Source organism: Salmo trutta, chromosome 23 (genome assembly GCF_901001165.1).
Source record: "Salmo trutta chromosome 23, fSalTru1.1, whole genome shotgun sequence".
NCBI lineage: Eukaryota > Metazoa > Chordata > Actinopteri > Salmoniformes > Salmonidae > Salmo > Salmo trutta.
The window spans coordinates 16866870-16888976 of NC_042979.1; the positions used below are offsets into that span (position 1 = coordinate 16866870).

General features: G+C 43.6%; 1 protein-coding gene across 11 annotated transcripts in view; it reads right to left on the reverse strand.

Moving 5' to 3' along the window:
* Positions 1–1697: 1697 nt before the first annotated feature.
* Positions 1698–22107, reverse strand: part of LOC115159493 (guanine nucleotide exchange factor VAV2) — a 216772-nt gene continuing 196362 nt past the window's right edge. For 2 of the 11 annotated variants that reach the window (XM_029709261.1, XM_029709264.1), the window contains 20 exons: positions 17235–17330; positions 14248–14316; positions 13953–14039; positions 13030–13118; positions 12764–12896; positions 12383–12397; positions 11130–11239; positions 10922–11023; positions 9517–9605; positions 9317–9330; positions 9092–9113; positions 8639–8766; positions 8427–8498; positions 8277–8341; positions 7122–7238; positions 6365–6452; positions 6126–6267; positions 5196–5285; positions 4069–4223; positions 1698–3765 (listed from right to left, as the gene is read on the reverse strand). In XM_029709261.1, the coding sequence (XP_029565121.1) occupies positions 3718–3765; positions 4069–4223; positions 5196–5285; positions 6126–6267; positions 6365–6452; positions 7122–7238; positions 8277–8341; positions 8427–8498; positions 8639–8766; positions 9092–9113; positions 9317–9330; positions 9517–9605; positions 10922–11023; positions 11130–11239; positions 12383–12397; positions 12764–12896; positions 13030–13118; positions 13953–14039; positions 14248–14316; positions 17235–17330 (1731 nt within the window). In that variant the 3' untranslated portion in view covers positions 1698–3717. The remainder of the gene's footprint in view (positions 3766–4068; positions 4224–5195; positions 5286–6125; positions 6268–6364; positions 6453–7121; positions 7239–8276; positions 8342–8426; positions 8499–8638; positions 8767–9091; positions 9114–9316; positions 9331–9516; positions 9606–10921; positions 11024–11129; positions 11240–12382; positions 12398–12763; positions 12897–13029; positions 13119–13952; positions 14040–14247; positions 14317–17234; positions 17331–22107) is intronic. The other 9 variants (XM_029709269.1, XM_029709268.1, XM_029709262.1 and 6 more) reach the window with 8 other exon arrangements.

Below are 22107 nucleotides of genomic sequence, written 5' to 3' on the forward strand. Positions count from 1 at the left end.
GCCCTGCCACATCCGACGAGCGTCGGAGCCGGTGTAGTATGATTCAATCTTAGCCCTGTATTGACGCTTTGCCTGTTTGATGGTTCGTCGCAGGGCATAGCGGGATTTCTTGTAAGCTTTCGGGTTAGAGTCCCGCACCTTGAAAGCGGCAGCTCTACCCTTTAGCTCAGTGCGAATGTTGCCTGTAATCCATGGCTTCTGGTTGGGGTATGTACGTACAGTCACTGTGGGGATGACATCCTCAATGCACTTATTGATAAAGCCAGTGACTGATGTGGTGTATTCCTCAATGTCATCGGAAGAATCCTGGAACATGTTCCAGTCTGTGATAGCAAAACAGTCCTGTAGTTTAGCATCTGCTTCATCTGACCATTTTTTTATAGACTGAGTCACTGGTGCTTCCTGCTTTAATTTTTGCTTGTAAGCAGGAATCAGGAGGATAGAGTTGTGGTCGGATTTACCAAATGGAGGGCGAGGGAGACCTTTGTACGCGTCTCTGTGTGTGGAGTACAGGTGATCTAGAATTTTTTTCCCTCTGGTTGCACATTTAACATGTTGATAGAGATTTAGTAGAACTGATTTAAGTTTCCCTGCATTAAAGTCTCCGGCCACTTGGAGCGCCGCCTCTGGGTGAGTGGTTTCCTGTTTGCTTATTTCCTTATACAGCTGGCTGAGTGCGGTCTTAGTGCCGGCATCTGTCTGTGGTGGTAAATAAACAGCCACGAAAAGTATAGCTGAGAACTCTCTAGGCAAGTAGTGTGGCCTGCAATTTATCACAATATACTCTACTTCAGGCGAGCAAAATCTAGAGACTTCCTTAGATTCCGTGCACCAGCTGTTGTTTACAAATATGCACAGACCGCCCCCCCTCGTCTTACTGGAGTGTGCTGTTCTATCTTGCCGGTGCAGCGTATATCCCGCTAGCTGAATATCCATGTCGTCATTCAGCCACGATTCCGTGAAACATAGGATATTACAGTTTTTGATGTCCCGTTGGTAGGATGTCCGTGATCGTACCTCGTCTAGTTTATTGTCCAATGATTGCACGTTGGCGAGTAATATTGACGGTAACGGCAGCTTTCCTAGGTGCCTTCTGCGGGTCCGGACGAGGCATCCGGCTCTTTTTCCTCTGCGTTGCTTCCTTTTGCGAATAATTGGGATGTCTGCCCTGTGGGGTGTTTGGGGAATATTGTGTGAGTCCTGCTTGCTGCTGTTGTTGTTGAAAAAATCTGAGGTGAGCGATCGCTGTCCTGATATCTAGAAGCTCTTTTCTGCCGTAAGATATGGTTGCAGAAATATTATGTACAAAATAATTTACAAATATCGTGAAAAAAAACACATAATAGCACAGTTGGTTAGGAGACCTTAAAACGGCGGCCATCTCCTGAAATGCTGGTGAGTGACCGCCAATCTAATATCCCAAACATATTTTTTGCTGTAGGTAATAACGCAAGTAACGTTCTGAGCAAATAATGTACGAAATAACAACAACAACCACAACATCAAGAAAAATACTGCAAGTTGTCTAGGAGCTAGAAACAGGGTGACCATGTTTGTCGCCGCCATATTGTTCACCTTATATTCGAAAGTACTAGATATTTTACAGGGCTTTGTAAGGCTTTGTTAGAAAAAAAGAACAATAAAAGATGAAGTAACTCATAAAACAATTCCATAAATAGAAACAGTAACTTCAAATGTAGGCAAAAAGAGAAATATTTATTTCATGATAGACCACATTTTGGAAATACTCAACCATTCAAAGAAAAATGTACACTATTAAGTTATTTTTTGAGGAAGTACTGATAGGAGTTGAAATATCTATAACACATGCAATGAGTTTTCTCCACTACACAAACAGCGACTAAGTAGTCCCCCCCCTTAGCCAACATGTACTCCCCCCCAAAACCATCCCTTCCTATCCTAGGTGTCAGGAGTTATGTTTGGGAGTAGTGGGAATACACACAACATAGTCACATACGATCAGAAACCTACAGTACTCTTTCCTCTTCCACCACATCAGTCTTAGTTTTTCAGCCAATGTCACTGTTTGAATCATCTGGTCAGTCGATTATTGTGGGTACTTGGGGTTGACGACTGATCTGGGATGGGATAGGAAACCAGAGAATATGGCAGCCATCTTTATCTTCAACATCTGATTACATGGATGTGGTCAGTCAATGATCCAGTGTTGCTTTCTGCACTGTAGGCTAGATTAAATCTGGTGCACTGTTTCCCCTTGGAGCTAGAAAGCTGCATTCGATATATTTATATTGTGACCTCATATCATTTTCAGGTAGATCATCATAATGATGTTGACTTTTTGATTCTGAGTAATTCATGGAGCTGCCATATTACTTCACCTGACAACACAGCACCAAAAAGAAAATTCAGAGAATTTTCAACATTTTAAACTTCCTAAAATCCCAGGACCATGTGTCCATCTGTAAATAAGGCAAGGTACAAACAAACTGATAATAAAAAATCTCTAGGTTAAAGTTCATCCGGACATTAATAAAAAATAAGTTGCATTTGGCTTAAAATAATTACAGTTGGTCCAGTTTTTAGCAAGTACAGTTTGGTCTTTAACTAAATAAAACAAAATAAAACCAACAAAAACGTTGAACACCAAGATAGATTTTCAGTGCATTAGGTGAGTGTTGGACTGACTTAAATTTCCCTTTTTGCCCCCTGTTGATTGTGAGGAGTACCCATAGACTTAAAGTGCTGAGACTGATGTGAACCTTCTATCTGTACACCCATTCTACCTGCCATTACACCCCGCGGTGAGTCCCTGTTCTTTTTTGGCTGCGTCAGGAACAGTTCCCCAACTCCAGTGCAATGCTTCTGAGGGCACTGTCTGTCTGTCTTCAGTTGAAAAGAGGGTTGAATGAATGAACAGAGGGTTAAGGACTGGAGCTGTGTCCCAAATGTTGCATCTCCCCCCTTCCCTCTTCTTCTCCATCCATAGTGCACTCTGCAGTAGAGGTTGGATGGGTAGAGCTCGACTGTAAGCTGGCGGTGGTCCATGGACCATAACTGACGAATCCTGTGAGTATTAACCACACTTCAAAGGCACCATAATGTTATAGTGGTCAGGGCAAGTGAGTGTGTCTGTGTGTGCAAGACAAACTAATCCGGGCATTTCTCCTTCCACCTCTCTTGTACGCCCTCAAGGCATCACCATGACAACTAAGGCAAAATCTTCCAGCAAAGAGACACAAATCTGTATTTTTCTTCATCTCTTTTTCTCTGCTGTGTTGCTAATATCCATATCACACATTAATTGTTAGGATCTCTGTTAAATAAATTATCTATACATTATATTACCCCATCCCATAGACCTGCAACAAAGGAGGATCTATCCATGTAATAAAACTATAGGTTCCCCAGTCTCTGTACGTACAGTATGTTGGGCCTCTCTCTGCAATGTTTCTCAGTTCATGTCAGCCCCCTCAGAACAACCAGAGGCAGACAGACTGGAATCCAGTTTTTCCTCACAGAGATCAAACAGGACAAGATCTTACAAAAAAACAACATAAGCAAAGCCGATGCATACGCGTAGGAAGAAAACCAGAATAGAAACGTTGTTCACTGCAAAATCAGTATCCAGCAAAAAGTATTCCACATGGTGTTTCCCTGGAAACCAACTAGTCCTTTCTGAGGACTGTGGAGCGAGGTGTGATGCGATTGGATAGGAGCCGTGGTGACATCAGAACCTCACTGAACTCCTTCTTCGTCAACATATGTTGAAGGAAACCAGCCAATCTAAAATGTCAGACACACACAGCAATGAGAACTGAAACTTGTCAAAAATCACGACATTGGGGAGAAAAAAAGGGTAAAAAGTACAAAAATAATTATCTAATACTGTAGCCTAAAGAAAGGCTTCCAGATTTCAGTGAGGCAAATGATGAATTAGGCGTTAACATTGCTGACTTCACTTTGAGGTTACACTTTACATTACATTGCTCTCTTACCTGTGTAACCACACAACAATTATTATAGTAACAACATTGTAATAACATGAATACCATATCTTAAGCCCCTGCTATATTGGTTCTCACTCACCCTGCCATTGGCCTCTCCCTTCCACCAGCCCTGGTCTCCTCCGATCTTGCTGTAGATCTTGACAATGTCTCCTTCTCTGAGTGACAGCTCCCTCATGTCCCGTGCTGCAAAATTGTACCTGGCCACCGCTGTGCTGACCACCCTCGGTGTGAACACTGCAACAATGACATCAGAGTCAGTGAGATAACAGTGCAGAGAGAGCAGACACATTGGTGTTCCACAGGTAACTTACAGATCCTACAGTGCAGAACATTTACTGACAGTAGTGGAAATTAGGGTTGGAGGAGAGGATTGTGCATGAGGAGTTTTCATTCTTTTTTATTTTATTTATTGTGTGTTTTTGTTCTACCTTGTGTTATTTTTCGTGCTACATTGCTATTGATTACTGCATTGTTGGGTTTGGAGTTTGCAAGAAAGGTATTTCACTGTACTTGTGCACGTGACATTAAAACTTGAAACTTAAGATGGGTTCTTTACCCCTTGACCCAGTTTTATATTCTAAATAAATCAGTTAATTCAATGCTCTACCTAATGATGTCACATCGATGACACAATAAAAGAAAGAAAGAAAGTCACACACTCCTGTACGCCCTCAAGGCATCACCATGACAACTAAGGCAAAATATTCCAGCAAAGAGACACACACCTATCTTTTTCTTCATCTCTTTTTATCTGCTCTGTTGATAATATCAATATCACACAATAAGCATTAGGATCTCTGTTAAATACATGATCTATACATTAGATTACCCCATCCCATAGACCTGCAACATAGGAGGAGTCTGTCCATGTAATAAAACTATAGGTTCCCCAGTCTCTGTACGTACAGTAAGTTGGGCCTCTGCAATGTTCTCTGCTGTTAGTTCAATGCCTTTTCAATGATGGCACATCAACGACACAAAACAACTAAGAAAGAAAGTCGCACACTCAATATATGCTCCTATCAATGTAATGGGTGAAAATCTCATGCTTCTACAGTGATGACATATGACAACCGAGAGGAGAACCTTTGACAGCTACGAACGAATATGGGAGGAAAAGGGATGTGAGAGGAGAGGAGAGGTGGCTTGCTTGCTAGAGGACAGAGGGAAGAAGAAGAAGACTTGAAGAGAAGGAGGAGAGAGTACCTGACCAGAAGGGAGCTGAGCTCTGAGAGGAGGAGAAGTTGAGACCCTGAGGACTGAGGAAGGAGAAGTTGTAGGAAGCACCAATGGCTGCTGAGACAGTCAGTGAAAGAGGGAAAAGGGGAAAGAGAAAAAAAGAAAGAAAGAGAGAAGAAAGAAAAGAGAAGAAAGAGAACTCATTAGGGAACATGCAATGGCTGGCCAGAGATCAAGGTGGCCAACACATACATAGGGCTTTGTCCCCCATGGAAAAATAAGCCTAAATCAAGAGAAAAAAACACTACTCCCATTCTATACTCATGCCTCACACACTGAAAAACCAACCCTGACAAATGTCCAATCCTCCAGAGGCGCTGTATCCTCTTGTTCTCTCCCCTAGACTCCACCCCTTCCAACCCCTCCAACCCACACACACAGATCAACAAGCCCATTGTCTCCATCCATTTCCACACGCTGACCAGAAAAATGGAGGGGGAAAAATGTGTTGTTGGTGCCATTTGGGCCTGGCTGGAGAGGGAGCAAACAAAGGCAGATCAGTGTGGGAGTCTGGCCAGAGCAGAGAGCAGGGCAGAATCATTTATTATACATCTAATGATTGAGGGTGTTCAACAAAGCCCATTCAGCTGGCCCGACACCCAGCCAGCCAGTCAGCCAGCCCAGGGCCTGAGACAGCTGCCAGGAGCCCCAGCCTTCCTCCTTCTGGCTGGCTGCATGGGTCAGGGGAGGGGGTGACTCTGGGAGGGACTGAGCCTTGCAGGGTGACTGGCCTGGCTGGGTGTTTCCTGTTCTGGGAGGAGAGAGGCGGGTGGAGAAACAAACCAGCAGCCTGCCCCTCTCAGTTAACTCTGTGCAGTGAAGACTCTGGATGAAGGCATGGATTGACTGAACAGGGGTGTCTCAGGCAGAAGAGGAAGAGAGAGGAGGGAGTCTCACCAGGGATGGGCTCACCTGGAGAGCGAGTGCTGGCCCGCGACGCCGGCCCCCGTTCTCTAGATTTGTAGGGATATCGTAATGTCGTGTCTAGCAGCTTGAAACTCTCCTTCAGCGAATGAGACTGATAGTACTCCACCAACTCCTGTCAGACAGAACACAAGAGAAAGAAATTCATTGACCATATAAGCATTACAAATGGTATGTGACATTATGTGACTGATTGATGAAAACTCTCTTACCAGTAGACTCTCAAACTTCTTAGCCTCAGTGATGTGGATCCAGCTGTCTTTCTCAATGACTTTAATGTGCTTTACTTCATCGTTGAACCTATTGGAGACAAAAGTACTGCAGTGACCGCAGTACTCACAGAGGTGGGAGCTGACAGCGTGGGCATTAGAGCTGACAGCGTGGGCATTAGAGCTGACAGCGTGGGCATTAGAGCTGACAGCGCGGGCATTAGAGCTGACAGCGTGGGCATTAGAGCTGACAGCGTGGGCATTAGAGCTGACAGCGTGGGCATTAGAGCTGACAGCGTGGGCATTAGAGCTGACAGCGTGGGCATTAGAGGTTGACACGGAAACAGGACTACAGTGGGTCTTGCAGCTCCCGGTAGGAATGGAAGTGAAGTTCTGGGTTTGAAATATGTCATGTGTGGAGCTTTTCATTATTACTGTGTGTAAGCCTGATATATTTTACTTAATAAAAATCTATACAAAATAAATGTTCATTTCCCCTCTCCTGGCTGCAGTTGCAGCCAGTCACTCAGATGCACGTGGAGACATACACAATTGCACATGTCCACAGGGCATGGTCTAACTCACTCCAATGGCATCACAAACTGTATGACAACTTCCTGGTAATGTACACAACAAATATCCATTTCGATATGAATGTGGCTTTCACTATAAAGTATGTGAAGGAACGGGGGGTTTGTTAGTGATGGGGGGTTTCTTCTGTGATTTTTCTTTGCGAGGGTATATTAGGGTAAACACTAACTTGATGCTGATGGCGAACCTCTCTGCCTCAGCAGTCCTCTCTCTGATCAGGTATGTCCCACTGCTGTGGGACTTCAACAGGTTGTCAGCCTGTGTCCGCTCCATGTTGCCAGCAAACCTGACGGGACGTTGAGGGGGAACACAGGTCACTGATGGACTTCAGAAAATACATAGTAATACACTGTCCTAACATAGTAATACACTGTCCTAACATAGTAATACACTGTCCTAACATAGTAATACGCTGTCCAAACATAGTAATACACTGTCCTAACATAGTAATACGCTGTCCTAACATAGTAATACACTGTCCTAACATAGTAATACACTGTCCTAACATAGTAATAAGCTGTCCTAACGTAGTAATACACTGTCCTAACATAGCAATAAGCTGTCCTAACGTAGTAATACTGTCCTAACGTAGTAATAAGCTGTCCTAACGTAGTAATACACTGTCCTAACATAGTAATAAGCTGTCCTAACGTAGTAATACACTGTCCTAACACAGTAATACACTGTCCTAACATAGGAATGCTGTCCTAACATAGTAATATCCTGTCCTAACAGTAATACACTGTCCTAATGTAGTAATACACTGTCCTAATGTAGTAATACACTGTCCTAACATAGTAATAAGCTGTCCTAACATAGTAATACGCTGTCCTAACATATTAAGACACTGTCCTAACGTAGTAATACGCTTTCCTAACGTAGTAATACGCTGTCCTAACGTAGTAATATGCTGTCCTAACGTAGTAATACGCTATCCTAACGTAGTAATACACTGTCCTAACATAGTAATACACTGTCCTAACGTATTAATACACCGTCCTAACGTAGTAATACACTGTCCTAACGTAGTAATACACTGTCCTAACGTAGTAATACACTGTCCTAACGTAGTAATACACTGTCCTAACATAGTAATACACTGTCCTAACATAGTAATACACTGTCCTAACATAGTAATACACTGACCTAACACAGTAATACACTGTCCTAACACAGTAATACACTGTCCTAACACAGTAATTCACTGCCCTAACATAGTAATACCACAGTAATACAATTTATTTACTTCAGAGAAATGATGAGAGGGGTACTTGCAAACTAGACTGAATATCACAACTTTTGAAATGTCTGTGAAGGGTCGTACCATGGGTATGCATAGTAGTCTGTTTCCCTTGAGGACTGCCGGCTGGGGAAGGACTGGAACAAAGGCTGTGGTGACAACCACAAAATCAGCATTAGAGATTTCATAAATAGAGTCATGAGTGAGTGAATGTGTATGTGAGGGGTCCTTTACCTTGGGGTCCAAACAAGGCTTTACACAGCTGTTAGGAAAGAAGCCACTCTTCTGGGTTTGGATAAGCTTTCCCTGGGAGAGAGAGACACTAGGTGTCGATATACAACAACTGTGTTGCTATGGCTGGATGTAGGAGCACATTGGGCATGCTCATCAGAATGTGTATGTGTAACCTATAGTCAGTATTTATAGGGGTCAGGGAGGGATTTTACCTCCCACCAGGTGGTGTCAGGTTCCCCCTTCAGGAGCTCGATGAAGTCGCCTGTCTGGAAGGAGAGTGGAGGCTTCCCTGGAGGAACAGGCGTCCCGTGATAATTCCTCACAGCCACCATCTTAGGACCTGAAGCCAGGATAAAATGCATACAGTTAGATAGACTGAACACTCTTCACTTGGGCTATTAAGACTACACAGAATTCTCCATATAACATTTCAACACTTCCATCACTCGTGTTAGTATGTATACTCAATCAGCTCTTGCATTGGAGTCTTCCACTAGATGGCAGCAGAGAGCTGTAGCGCTACTCCACATTCCAGCCAACTTCAAGTTAGTTTGACAGCTTGAGAGCAATCTTTATCAATGTCTACTGTACATTGTATGGATTCCTGACTGACTAACATTAATTACACTGTGCTATATGATTTCTTGTATGAACAGCATTCCTACCTGAAGGCGGTAGTCCAGGTTCCTGAAAGGGGAAGGATAAACACAGCAACAGTGTCAAGATCAGGGAGCTCTAAGAGCTAATAGTATTAATGTTCTACACAACCAAACAGATGAATCAATCAGTTATCAAAACAACAACAAAATGGTCATTCATTCATAAAACAATAGATTTCATTCTTCAAAAGGTGATAAATCTGAATGTATAAGGGAGGGTGAAACACTCACTGTATCGAGTGGATCTGAAAAAATGTGAGAGAGAAAGAGCAGATGGTCACCGAAATGGTACAACTCACTAGTTATGCATGTTCCATAGAACTGTCTGTATCTAGGGAGACTGGTCAGTAACACTTCACTTTAAGTTCCTCTTATATCTCTGTAGTACCACTGTAATGAATAAGTGTTAAGCAGAGGGAGGAGAAACCTACTTATTTTACAGATGGTGATGCACTCTAGACACTCTTTGTGCGCTCCAGTCCCACAATGGGAACAGTAGTACCCCTGGTAGAATATCCCCCTGGGAGAGAGAGAGATAGAGAGAGTGAGATAGAAAGAGTGAGATACACAGAGAGAGAGAGAGATAGAAAGAGTGAGATACACAGAGAGAGAGAGAGTGAGATACACAGAGAGAGATAGAGAGAGTGAGATACACAGAGAGAGATAGAGAGAGTGAGATACAGAGCGAGAGAGTGAGAGATAGAAAGAGTGAGATACACAGAGAGAGTGAGATACAGAGAGAGAGAGATAGAGAGTGAGATACACAGAGAGAGTGAGATACACAGAGAGAGAGAGGAGACGGCAGGATCATTCCTAACCCTGACCAGCTAGGGCAGGTCTTTATCTAAACACCACTCTGAATAGAATACACAACATGCACCGTATTTGATTCTGTGCTAGTACTTTCCTAGTATACACTGTTGTTCCAAAAGCTTCAGGTTTGATTCCTGTGTGGCGCCACACTGTGTATTTGTGTTAACCGAATAAAAGCCTTGGCTAAATAGACATGAATTCAATGTTCTGTTACTACATCCACCATAAGCAGTCCACTCTTTTTTAAGTGAATTACATCTTACGCTATGTAAAATACAGTGTATACACTGCCATGTCCAATAGCCAACACCATACATCACAGGCTGATACACTGGGGCTACTGATGCAATTATACAGTTAGCAGCTAGTGGTAGCAGCACACTGGTCCCTTCCACAAGACGGGGAGGGAATGTAGGTCAGCGCTGCTACTATGCCGTTTTTGGGTCAATACATTGCATCAAGTATAGAGTATAGACAGCCACTGTAACACAGGTCAGGAGTGGTAGTGGTACGCTTCACAGCCTAGTTCTAGAGCTGCACTCACATTGTCCCTGATGAAGACAGCTTGTCTGTTGAAACGTTGGTTATTAGGTTATTACAAAATTGCATCTGAGCTCCTAGAGTGTGTCCTTTTCTTTTCCAAGTGTTCCACTCCGCTAGCCAGCACCTCGCCTAAACAGGTGTGTGTTTCCTTCGTCTCCAAATGTCCTCACATTGTCAACCTAGACGCAGGCCTACTGTAATGGTTGGCTTTGGAAAAGTGTACGTGCATGTTTTAGCTTTCAGTCAAATCAAACAGATGCGAAGGCTGACTGATTTGTCATTCAGGGAGTTTATTGAAGCCGGCAGCCTCAAAAGACCGCATAACACATTAAGTGTGTAGCATCAGTAAGTACCACTAACATCCCATTGAAAAACAGTGATGTCTTCTGTCAACAAAGCGCATGATAAGGCCACGTGAACGATCTGATGTAGGTGTACAGGTACATAGGAGGAGTCCCTGCGGCTTTTTCCAAGTCTCACCTCAGCAGCATCTTGCAGGCTCGGCAGTTGGTGTCCTTCTCAAACGTGTGCATCTGGAAGTTGTGCTGATTGGCCGTGGCTTTCTCCGGCTTGATGTTTGACCTTCAGGATTGGAGGAAATATACATAGCGAGTTTGAAATGGATCTGATTCGTCTAAAAGCTCCACGGTGATGTATATTGCTACAGTAGATCTACTACTGTACTCACATGGCCATCTCAAACTGCTCCATCCATTTCCTCTTGGTGTCCTCTGTTTTACAGAAGAACTGGAAACCCTGCTTCCCTTGCAGATGGATCAGGTAGAAGCCATAGGACCACTGCAGAGAAAGAGAGGATGAGGAAGCGATAGAGAAAAGAAAGAAACAGAGGCATTGATGGAGAGAGTGGAGGAGAGCAGTGGTGGAAAAGTAGCCAATTGTCATACTTGAATAAAAGTAAAGACACCTTAATAGAAAATGACTCAAGTAAAAGTGACAGTCACTCATTAAAATACGACTTGAGTAAATGTCTAGAAGTATTTGGTTTAAAATATACTAGAGTTTCAAAAGTATAAATCATTTCAAATTCCTTATATTAAGCAAACCAGATGGCACAATTTTTTTGTTTTTTAAATGTATGGATAGCCAAGAGGCACAATCCAACACTCAGACATAATTTACAAACAAAGCATGTGTGTTTAGTAAGTCCCCCAGAGGCAGTAGGGATGACCAGGAATGTTCTCTTGATAACTGTGTGAATTGGACCATATTCCTGTTCTGCTAGCCAATCAAAATTTAACGAGTACATTTGGATGTCAGGGAAAATGTATGGAGTATAAAGTACATTATTTTCTTCAGGATTTAAAAAAATGTAACCTTTATTTAACTAGGCAAGTCAGTTAAGAACAAATTCTTATTTATAATGACGGCCTACCCCGGCCAAACCCTGACGACGCTGTGCCAATTGTGCGCCGCCCTATGGGACTCCCAATCACAGCCGGATGTGATGCAGCCTGGTTTCGAACCAGGGACTGCAGTGACGCCTCTTGCACTGAGATGCAGTGCCATAGACCGCTGCGCCACTCGGGAGCCCTAAAATGTATTTAGTGAAGTAAAAGTAAAAATTGTGAAAAATATAAATAGTACAGGTACTCCAAAAAACGACTTTAAAGTATTTTTACTTTACACCGCTGTGTGGGGGACGGACAATTGGGAGGGTTGTAACAACTTCACCTACACAATGATGTATACTAATAAAATGTCATTTTTATAACCTACACATTCCCTTTGGAGCTAACCAAGAGATACTGTTCATGCTTGGGAATGCATCTGACAAAAGCGCAAGAGAATCACATAGCCAGTGGGTGCACATGCAATCATGGCATGACCCAACACCACACCACACCCACACACACACACACACACACAACACATACACACTAGCTGCAATGAGAAGATGAGTTAAGGATTGCTTCAGCTTACCATTTTTCCACTCGACTGGTAAGCATGCAAAGAGAAACACACCAGAGAAGATTCAGTTACACATGCACACGACCACACATGCAGATTCAAAAGAACGGTTAGATTGGTGGAAAATGCACACGGCAGTATTATAAATTACCTTCATTTCATTTACATGTTCTTCAGAGCATAGGCTTGCACAATGCATACAGATCTGACACTTTAATGCATTACACATGAGCTCGCTTATCGGAAATTACCGTCACCGCAATTCTACCTCAAGGACACCATTTGTAAACTTTGCTAAGATATTGCAGAACCTGGGCTGAGCGTGTCCCTTCAGCAGGCTGCTGAGGGAAATTGTGCATCCCTCGTTTTAAAGTGCTCAACGCTGCTGCCTACCTTCTTCATGTCCCTGTTGTTCATGGGGTCATCAGACATTTTATACGACTGCAGCTCAATGATCTCCTTCAGTTCATAGCAGTAGCCTTTCCTCTTGCACACTATGACCACTTTATCAAACAGGAATATGTACCTTGGGAAAAGAAGCGTAAAACACCTGTTAGAGCTCTGAACATGTGTTCTCCATTACTAAGTCTGTTTATGACCTCATTCGAGTACCACACATTCAGTAAGTCTGGCTTTCATAGCGAAGCTTGACCACTCACCGGTCCTGCTTTGTTCGGTTGACTATGGAGGACACCTTGAGCTCTCCATCTATCTTTGGTCTGCCATACTCCTCCAGTTTGACCTGCTGCTTGGGCCACATACACATGCCAGTGTTAATCTGATGCTGTACATCTCTGCTTCCCCCAGTGGTCAATAAAAGTGGTAGTATAAACAGTAGGTATGGATGAGAGCAGCACACTGTTGTCTACTTTACTCAATGTTATTAATTATTCATCTAACCTGGTTAAATCTCATTGAATTAAGTTTTCTATCGCCCAAGGCACTGAACTGACTTGTGATGTATTAAACATCAAGATGTCCAAATGGGAAATGTGAGTGTCATTTAATTCTGCTATCATAACATTGACATGAGTATTTCACCTCTGACCATATGACCCCCTTCAGAATGTGTCAGTTATATCTTGTCCGGGATACAATGGGCATACAGACGTACAGACATATCTGAAGTAGCAGCCTGTGGCTCTCTATCCCTAAGGCTTCACTTAAAACACATATTAAGGCCATTAAAAGCCAGCTGCTGTTACTGCCTTGTGCGACACACTTAAGTTTGGGATTCGTGGAGACTTAAAAAGCCTGTCTGCTCACGCTCTGGGAGAATAAATTATTTATTAGAGACATGATAATTGCAGATGAGTGGGACAGGTAAAGCGAGGGATGAGGTAGGCAGAGAGAGGAGAAAGAGAAAGAGAGAGAGAGAGAGAGAGAGAGAGCGAGAGAGGGAGAGAGAGAGAAGAAATGTTCCAGGCTGTCCACTGAGAGATGTTGAGGAACGTGTTGGGGCCAGAGGGATGGGCAATTGATGCTCAATAAATCTCAAAAGGGTTAAAAAATTCCTTATCGATGAAGCATCAGTGCTGATTGTAGGAAAGTACTGTCATTTACAGCAATCAGAGTTACTTACAAGGTTTTCGATGGAGTTCTGGAATTCACTAATCTTCTTCAAGGTTTCATTGTCTCTCTTCACTTCATTGATGTACATAGCCAGGTCCTTCAGCGACAGAGATGCATTGTTTTACACCAGTACATCTGAACAACATCTATTATATCTTGCCCGAGTTAGAGCTACAATATAACTTTTTACACTATGCTCCCAAGCATTGTTCTGAATGAATAGAAACATATAATCAATGGTCATATCCGGAATAACGTCACAAACGTGCACGTGCACACACACAAACACACACACACATACACACCTGCATGGCCTCCAACGCCTCCTTGAGCTGTTGTCTCTCAGGTCGGTCAGTTGAATGACTCACCAGCTCCTGTAAGAGAATGTTACATTCCATCAGTGGAGCACACTATACACCAAAATACACCACACAGTCCACAAAACATTGACATAACTCAGCATGACAGCCACACACTGCGGAGAGAAACAGATCAACTCCCTGTAAGTTACACTCATGTAACTTGTATGAACTCTCACTAAACATCGTCACCTCAAAATGTGTTTTACTGCATAAATACGTTGAATACTTTATGAGAAAATCTGTGCGTTTTTCCCCAAAATATGAATGCTGCTGCAAACAATGAGGGTTATTTTAGGCCAGTACACATCTATTCTCTCTGCCTCTCAGAGGCACGGCACTAGTGGAACATATGTACATACACAGCATGTGATCTTACAACTGACCCATTCAGCTGGACTTCATGCTTCAGCAGTTTTTAGGAGCGTGGGGAGATAATATGAGAGTGATGGTGTAAGATGAGGCTTTTGGTGAGTTGAGGCCTGCTGGCTGCTTCATTGAAGACAGAATGATTTGCTACAGTATATTATGAGCTGTGTACTGTGTAATTCTGATAATTCTGACAAAGACCAGCTATGTCTTCATCACAGTGGAATCTGCAACACCCAGGTCATGAAGTAAAGATGCTAAGGCTTACGCACGCACGCACGCACACACGCACACACACACACACACACACACAGGTACACACACACAGCCTATCAGTTGAAGCCCTGAGGCCACAGCATATTAATCCTTTACCACAAAGCTATGGGAAGCAGTGAAATGGGCTGCATGTAATACGATTACAGCATGGCTGATTTGAACACAGTTTCTCTTCTCTTGAAGTCCTGCAGGCCATTCAGCCAGTCAGTCAGTCAGTCCAGTCTGAGTTGAAAAACCACTCACTGCAGTCCACCCATCATCATTACCTGCCATGCACTCTGCTCACCTCTACTCTCTCCATACCCACGTCACCAACTAAACCCACATCATTCATTATTGAGATTAGTTAATTCATTCTGTTTTGAATCAGACAGCCTGACCAGCTTGTTTTTACTAACATGACTACTATGGGAGAGTTCCTGGAAGAAGGCTTCGTTGGGTCTCTGTGCGTACTGGCCACACAGTCTGCATGGTTAATCCATGTGGGTGGGCATAGGGACCCAGAGACACAGGGCCTTGTAGAGGAATGGGATGAGGGGGAAACAGAGGGACACCAAGATGTGTACTGAGTGGGCGCTCGAGTGAGATTGACCCTTAAAACACCTAGCATATTCAACAGCTATACCAAGAGAAACACCTAGCATATTCAACAGCTATACCAAGAGAAACCCCTAGCATATTCAACAGCTATACCAAGAGAAACACCTAGCATATTCAACAGCTATACCAAGAAAATCTCATGATGTTCATATTATCTTGAAAAATGTCCCTTTTTTGTGAAGAGTGATGGTACTGAGGATTCATGTAAATGTGTCACAGTACTGCCATTGACATGAATGCATAACGGCTGGCACAAGTTGTAATGTAAACTCAGCAAAAGGACCCCGTCTTTCAAACATATTTCGTAAAAATCCAAATAACTTCATTGTAAAGGGTTTAAACACTGTTTCCCATGCTTGTTCAATGAACCATAAACAATTAATGGACATGCACCTGTGGAACGGTCGTTAAGACACTAACAGCTTACAGACGGTAGGCAATTAAGTGGCATTTCTATTGACTCTGAAAAACACCAAAAGAAAGATACACAGGGTCCCTGCTCATCTGCGTGAACGCGCCTTAGGCATGCTGCAAGGAGGCATGAGGACTGCAGATGTGGCCAGGGCAATAAATTGCAATGTCCGTACTGTGAGACGCCTAAAACAGCACTACAGGGAGACAGGATGGACAGCTGAACGTCCTCGCTGTGGCAGACCATGTGCAACAACATCTGCACAGGATCGGTACATCAGAACATCACACCTGCGGGACAGATACAGGATGGCAACAACAACTGCCCGAGTTACACCAGGAACGCACAATCCCTCCATCATTGCTCAGACTGTTCGCAATAGGCTGAGAGAGGCTGGACTGAGGGCTTATAGGCCTGTTGTAAGGCAGGTCCTCACCAGACATCACCGGCAACAACGTCGCCTATGGGCACAAACCCACTATCGCTGGACCAGACAGGACTGGCAAAAAGTGCTCTTCACTGACAAGTCGCGTTTTTGTCTCATCAGGGGTGATGGTCGGATTCGTGTTTATCGTCAACGGAATGAGCGTTACACCGAGGCCTGTACTCTGGAGCGGGATCGATTTGGAGGTGGAGGGTCCGTCATGGTCTGGGGCGGTGTGTCACAGCATCATCGGACTGAGCTTGTTGTCATTGCAGGCAATCTCAACACTGTGCATTACAGGGAATACATCCTCCTCTGTCATGTGGTACCCTTCCTACAGGCTCATCCTGACATGACCCTCCAGCATGACAATGCCACCAGCCATACTGCGTGATTTCCTGCAAAACAGGAATGTCAGTGTTCTGCCATTGGCAGCAAAGAACCCAGATCTCAATCCCATTGAGCACGTCTGGGACCTGTTGGATCGGAGGGTGAGGGCTAGGGCCATTCACCCCAGAAATGTCCGGGATCTTGCAGGTGCCTTGGTGGAAGAGTGGGGTAACATCTCACAGCAAGAACTGGCAAATCTGCACTGCAGTACTTAATGCAGCTGGTGGCCACACCAGATACTGACTGTTACTTTTGATGTTGACCCCCCCTTTGTTCAGGGACACATTATTCCATTTCTGTTAGCCACATGTCTGTGGAACTTGTTCAGTTTATGTCTCAGTTGTTGAATATTGTTATGTTCATACAAATATTTACACATGTTAAGTTTGCTGAAAATAAACGCAGTTGACAGTGAGAAGACGTTTCTTTTTTTGCTGAGTTTAGGTTTGCGATGCACCTTACCTTAAGTAGGAGGTGGTACTTGAGAACCCGCTGCATGGGTACTACCAGCAGGTCCTGGAGCTTGAACTTGCCCTCTTGCACCTTCATAGTGCACTCCTACAACAACAACAAGAAACATCATACATTTCACAGTTGATAACTACAACAGCAGCCAAAGTGTACACATTCTGATACAAAAGTGTCATTTCAAACTATCACTACACCACTTTGCTACAGTTGTGCCTTCCAACAACAGTATCAACAGCTTATTAAAAGGTAGCAAATCCCTGTCTGTCCTTACCCCTTAGTGAACAACTACATCAGGCCATTCATACTGATATGGATATTCCTTTACTGTATGAGTAATAAAGAAAACATTCGTCCCTCTGTCTGAATAATAGCCATAACAATCTCCTTTTTTATTAAGAAAAACAACGAGCCATACAGCTGCATTGAAATGCATTGAGACAGACCATGAGCCATCGTAACCCAGTAGATGCTGAATGCTGTCTTCTGCTCTACACAAAGATTATCAGACCTGATGTCTCTCTCTCTCTCCTGAAGGGATAACTCTGATCCTTATCCAATTTAAAAGCCACATTGTGTGTGTGTGTGTGTGTGTGTGTGTGTGTGTGTGTGTGTGTGTGTGTGTGTGTGTGTGAGAGAGAGAGAGAGAGAGAGAGAGAACACTCTCACACAAACACAGTTAGAATGAGCAGGAAGAAACCACTACAATGGTCAATCTCAGGCCTTCCCCCTATCCTGCACCCTAGTCTACCCTAATCCCCCTTCACCACAGAGATAGCCTTCTCCTATCATCAGTAACTACCCTTCCTCTATCATCACTTCTGAGTTGGTTTGGGTCCAGTTTGCTACAGAGAAGTTACTATGTCCCTAACACAGACAGAGTTCTCTATGTCCTCTCTCCGATGCTCGCTTCCAGCCAGGGGGTTTTAACATCCTGTAATATGTGTATTAACTGTAATATGTGTGGTTAGGGCTGACCGGGAAGTACATGTCCCTCAGTGACAGAGGGCAGTTGGACACTGTACAGTACTGTTCTGTAGACCTCTGCTCCTCACGGTTAAGAGTGTTTCACTGTGTTAGGACATATCCAGGCGTCCGTACTGGGACCTAGAGACCCGCCTTCTACTTACAGGGCATTCGGAAAGTATTCAGACCCCTTGACCCCAAAAAGTTAAATATTGTTTTCATCAGACCAGAGAATCTTGTTTCTCATAGTCTGAGAGTCCTTTAGATGCCTTTTGGCAAACTCCAATAGGGCTGTCATGTGCCTTTTACTGAGGAGTGGCTTCCGTCTGACCACTCTACCATAAAGGCCTGATTGGTGGAGTGCTGTAGAGATGGTTGTCCTTCTGAAAGGTTCTCCCATCTGTCAGAGTGACCATTGGGTTCTTGGTCACCTCCCTGACCAAGGCCCTTCTCCTCCGATTGCTCAGTTTGGCCGGGGCGGCCAGTTCTAGAAAGAGTCTTGGTGGTTCCAAACTTCTTCCATTTAAGAATGATGGAGGCCACTGTGTTCTTGGGGACCGTCAATACTGCAGACATTTTTTGGTACCCTTCCCCAGATCTGTGCCTCGACACAATCCTGTCTCGGAGCTCTATGGACAATTCATTCGACCTCATGGCTTGGTTTTTGCTCTGACATGCACTGTCAACTGTGGGACCTTATATAGCCAGGTGTGTGCCTTTCCAAATCATGTCCAATCAATTCAATTTACCACAGGTGGACTCCAATCAAGTTGTAGAATCATCTCAAGGATGATCAATGGAAACAGGATGCACCTGAGTTCAATTTCGAGTTTCATAGCAAAGGGTTTGAATACTTATGTAAATAAAATAAAAATCTAAAAACCTGTTTTCACTTTGTATTATGGGGTATTGTGTGTTTATTTATTTTTATTTTCACCTTTATTTAACCAGGTAAGCTAGTTGAGAACAAGTTCTCATTTACAACTGCGACCTGGCCAAGATAAAGCAAACACAACAGATTTACACATGGAATAAACAAGCGTACAGTCAATAACACAATAGAAAAAAAGAAAGTCTATATACAGTGTGTGCAAATGGCGTGAGGAGGTAAGGCAATAAATAGGCCATAGTAACGAAATAGTTACAATTTAGCAAATGAACACTGGAGGGATAGATGAGCAGATGATGATGTGCAAGTAGAAATACTGGTGTGCAAAAGGGCAGAAAAGTAAATAAAAGCAATATGGGGATGAGGTAGGTAGATTGGGTGGGCTATGTACAGGTGCAGCGATCGGTTAGCTGCTCAGATAGCTGATGTTTAAAGTTAGTGAGGGAAATATAAGTCTCCAGCTTCAGCGATTTTTGCAATTCGTTCCAGTCATTGGCAGCAGTGAACTGGAAGGAAAGGCGGCCAAAGGAGGAGTTGGCATTGGGGATGGCCAGTGAAATATACAAGCTAGAGCTCGAGCTACGGGTGGGTGTTCTTATCATGACCAGTGAGCTGAGATAAGGCGGAGCTTTACCAAGCATCGACTTCTGATGACCTGGAGCCAGTGGGTCTGGCGACGAATATGTAGCGAGGGCCAGCCAACTAGAGCATACAGGTCGCAGTGGTGGGTGGTATATGGGGCTTTGGTGACAAAACGGATGGCACTGTGATAGACTGCATCCAATTTGCTGAGTAGAGTATTGGAAGCTATTATGTAAATGACATCGCCGAAGTCGAGGATCGGTAGGATAGTCAGTTTTACGAGGGTATGTTTGGCGGTGTGAGCGAAGGAGGCTTTGTTGCGAAATAGGAAGCCGATTCTAGATTTTATTTTGGATTGGAGATGTTTAATATGAGTCTGGAAGGAGAGTTTACAGTCTAGCCAGACACCTAGGTATTTGTAGTTGTCCACATACTCTAAGATAGAACCGTCCAGAGTAGTGATGCTAGTCGGGCGGGCGGGTGTGGGCAGTGAACGGTTGAAAATCATGCATTTGGTTTTACTAGCGTTTAAGAGCAGTTGGAGACCACAGAAGGAGTGTTGTATAGCATTGAAGCTTGTTTGGAGGTTAGGGGGCAGTATTGAGAATTTTGAAAAAAAAATATGCCCATTTTTAACTGCCACCTACACCAACTCAGAAGCTAGAATATGCATATTATTGTTCAGGTTTGGATAGAAAACACTCTGGATGTTCTAAAACTGTTTGAATGGTGTCTGTAAGTATAACGGAACTCATATGGCAGTCAAACCCCTGAGACAAATTCTGACAGGAAGTGGATACCTGATGTGTTGAATTACCTTTAAGCCTATGCCATTGAAACACACAGGGGCTTATTAATCGTTGAGCACTTCCTATGGCTTCCACTAGATGTCACCAGTCTTTACAAAGTTGTTTGAGTCTTCTACTGTGAGAACTGAACGAACAAGAGCCTTGGAACGGTGGTGGCCGACAAGACTCTGGCGCGCGAGTTCATGTTGGGTACTCTCGTTCCAATACATTTTAAAAGAGAATGCAATCGTCCGCCTTGAATATTATTCACGTTCTGGTTGAAAAAGGCCCTAATGATTTATGCTATATAATGTTTGACATGTTTGAACGAACGTAAATATTTTTTCTCCCCTCTTTCATGAAGAGAAGTCCGGCGGGCTTAGATCATGTGCTAACAACACGGAGCTTTTTGGACATAAATTATGAGCTTTTTCAAATAGTAATTATTTAATTTGTTGTGCTGATTTGACTGGCGGTATTGGAGGGAAAAGATTTCCTCAACATCAACGCCATAGTAAAACGCTGTTTTTGGATATAAATATGAACTTGATAGAACAAAAAATGCATGTATTGTCTAACATAATGTCCTAGGAGTGTCATCTGATGGAGATTGTCAAAGGTTAGTGCATAATTTTAGCTGGTTTTCTGCTTTTGGTGACGCGTGTCTTTGCATTGACAAAACATTACACACAGCTATTTTCAATGTACTGTCCTAAAATAATCTAACTTTATGCTTTCGCCGTAAAGCCTTTTTGAAATCGGACAACGTGGTTAGATTAAGGAGATGTTTATCTTTCAAAGGGTGTAAGATAGTTGTATGTTTGAGAAATTTGAATTATGACATTTAATTGTTTTCAAATTTGGCGCTCTTGATATTTCACCTGTTGTTGATAGGGTGTACCAGGGGTGGGACGCTTGCGTCCCACATAGCCCATAGAGGTTAACACAGTGACCAAGGAAGGGCCAGATGTATACAGAATGGTGTCATCTGCGTAGAGGTGGATCAGGGAATCACCCGCAGCAAGAGCGACATCGTTGATATATACAGAGACAAGAGTCGGCCCGAGAACTGAACCCTGTGGTACCCCCATAGAGACTGCCAGAGGTCCGGATAACAGGCCCTCTGATTTGACACATTGAGCTCTGTCTGAGAAGTAGTTGGTGAACCAGGTGAGGCAGTCATTTGAGAAACCAAGGCTATTGAGTCTGCCAATAAGAATACGGCGATTGACAGAGTCGAAAACCTTGGCCAGGTCGATGAAGACGGCTGCACAGTACTGTCTTTTAGCGATGGCGGTTATGATATCGTTTAGTACCTTGAGCGTGGCCGAGGTGCACCCGTGACTAGCTCAGAAACTGGATTGCACAGCGGAGAAGGTACGGTGGGATTCGAAATGGTCAGTGATCTGTTTATTGACTTGGCTTTCAAAGACTTTAGAAAGGCAGGGCAGGATGGATATAGGTCTGTAACAGTTTGGGTCTAGAGTGTCACCCCCTTTGAAGAGGGGGATGACCGCGGCAGCTTTAAGATTGATAAGACAAAACATTTATTTAATCCATTTTAGAGTAAGGCTGTAATGTAACAAAATGTGGAAAAGGGAATGCACTGTATGCTACAGTACTAGAGCCGGGTCAACCCACC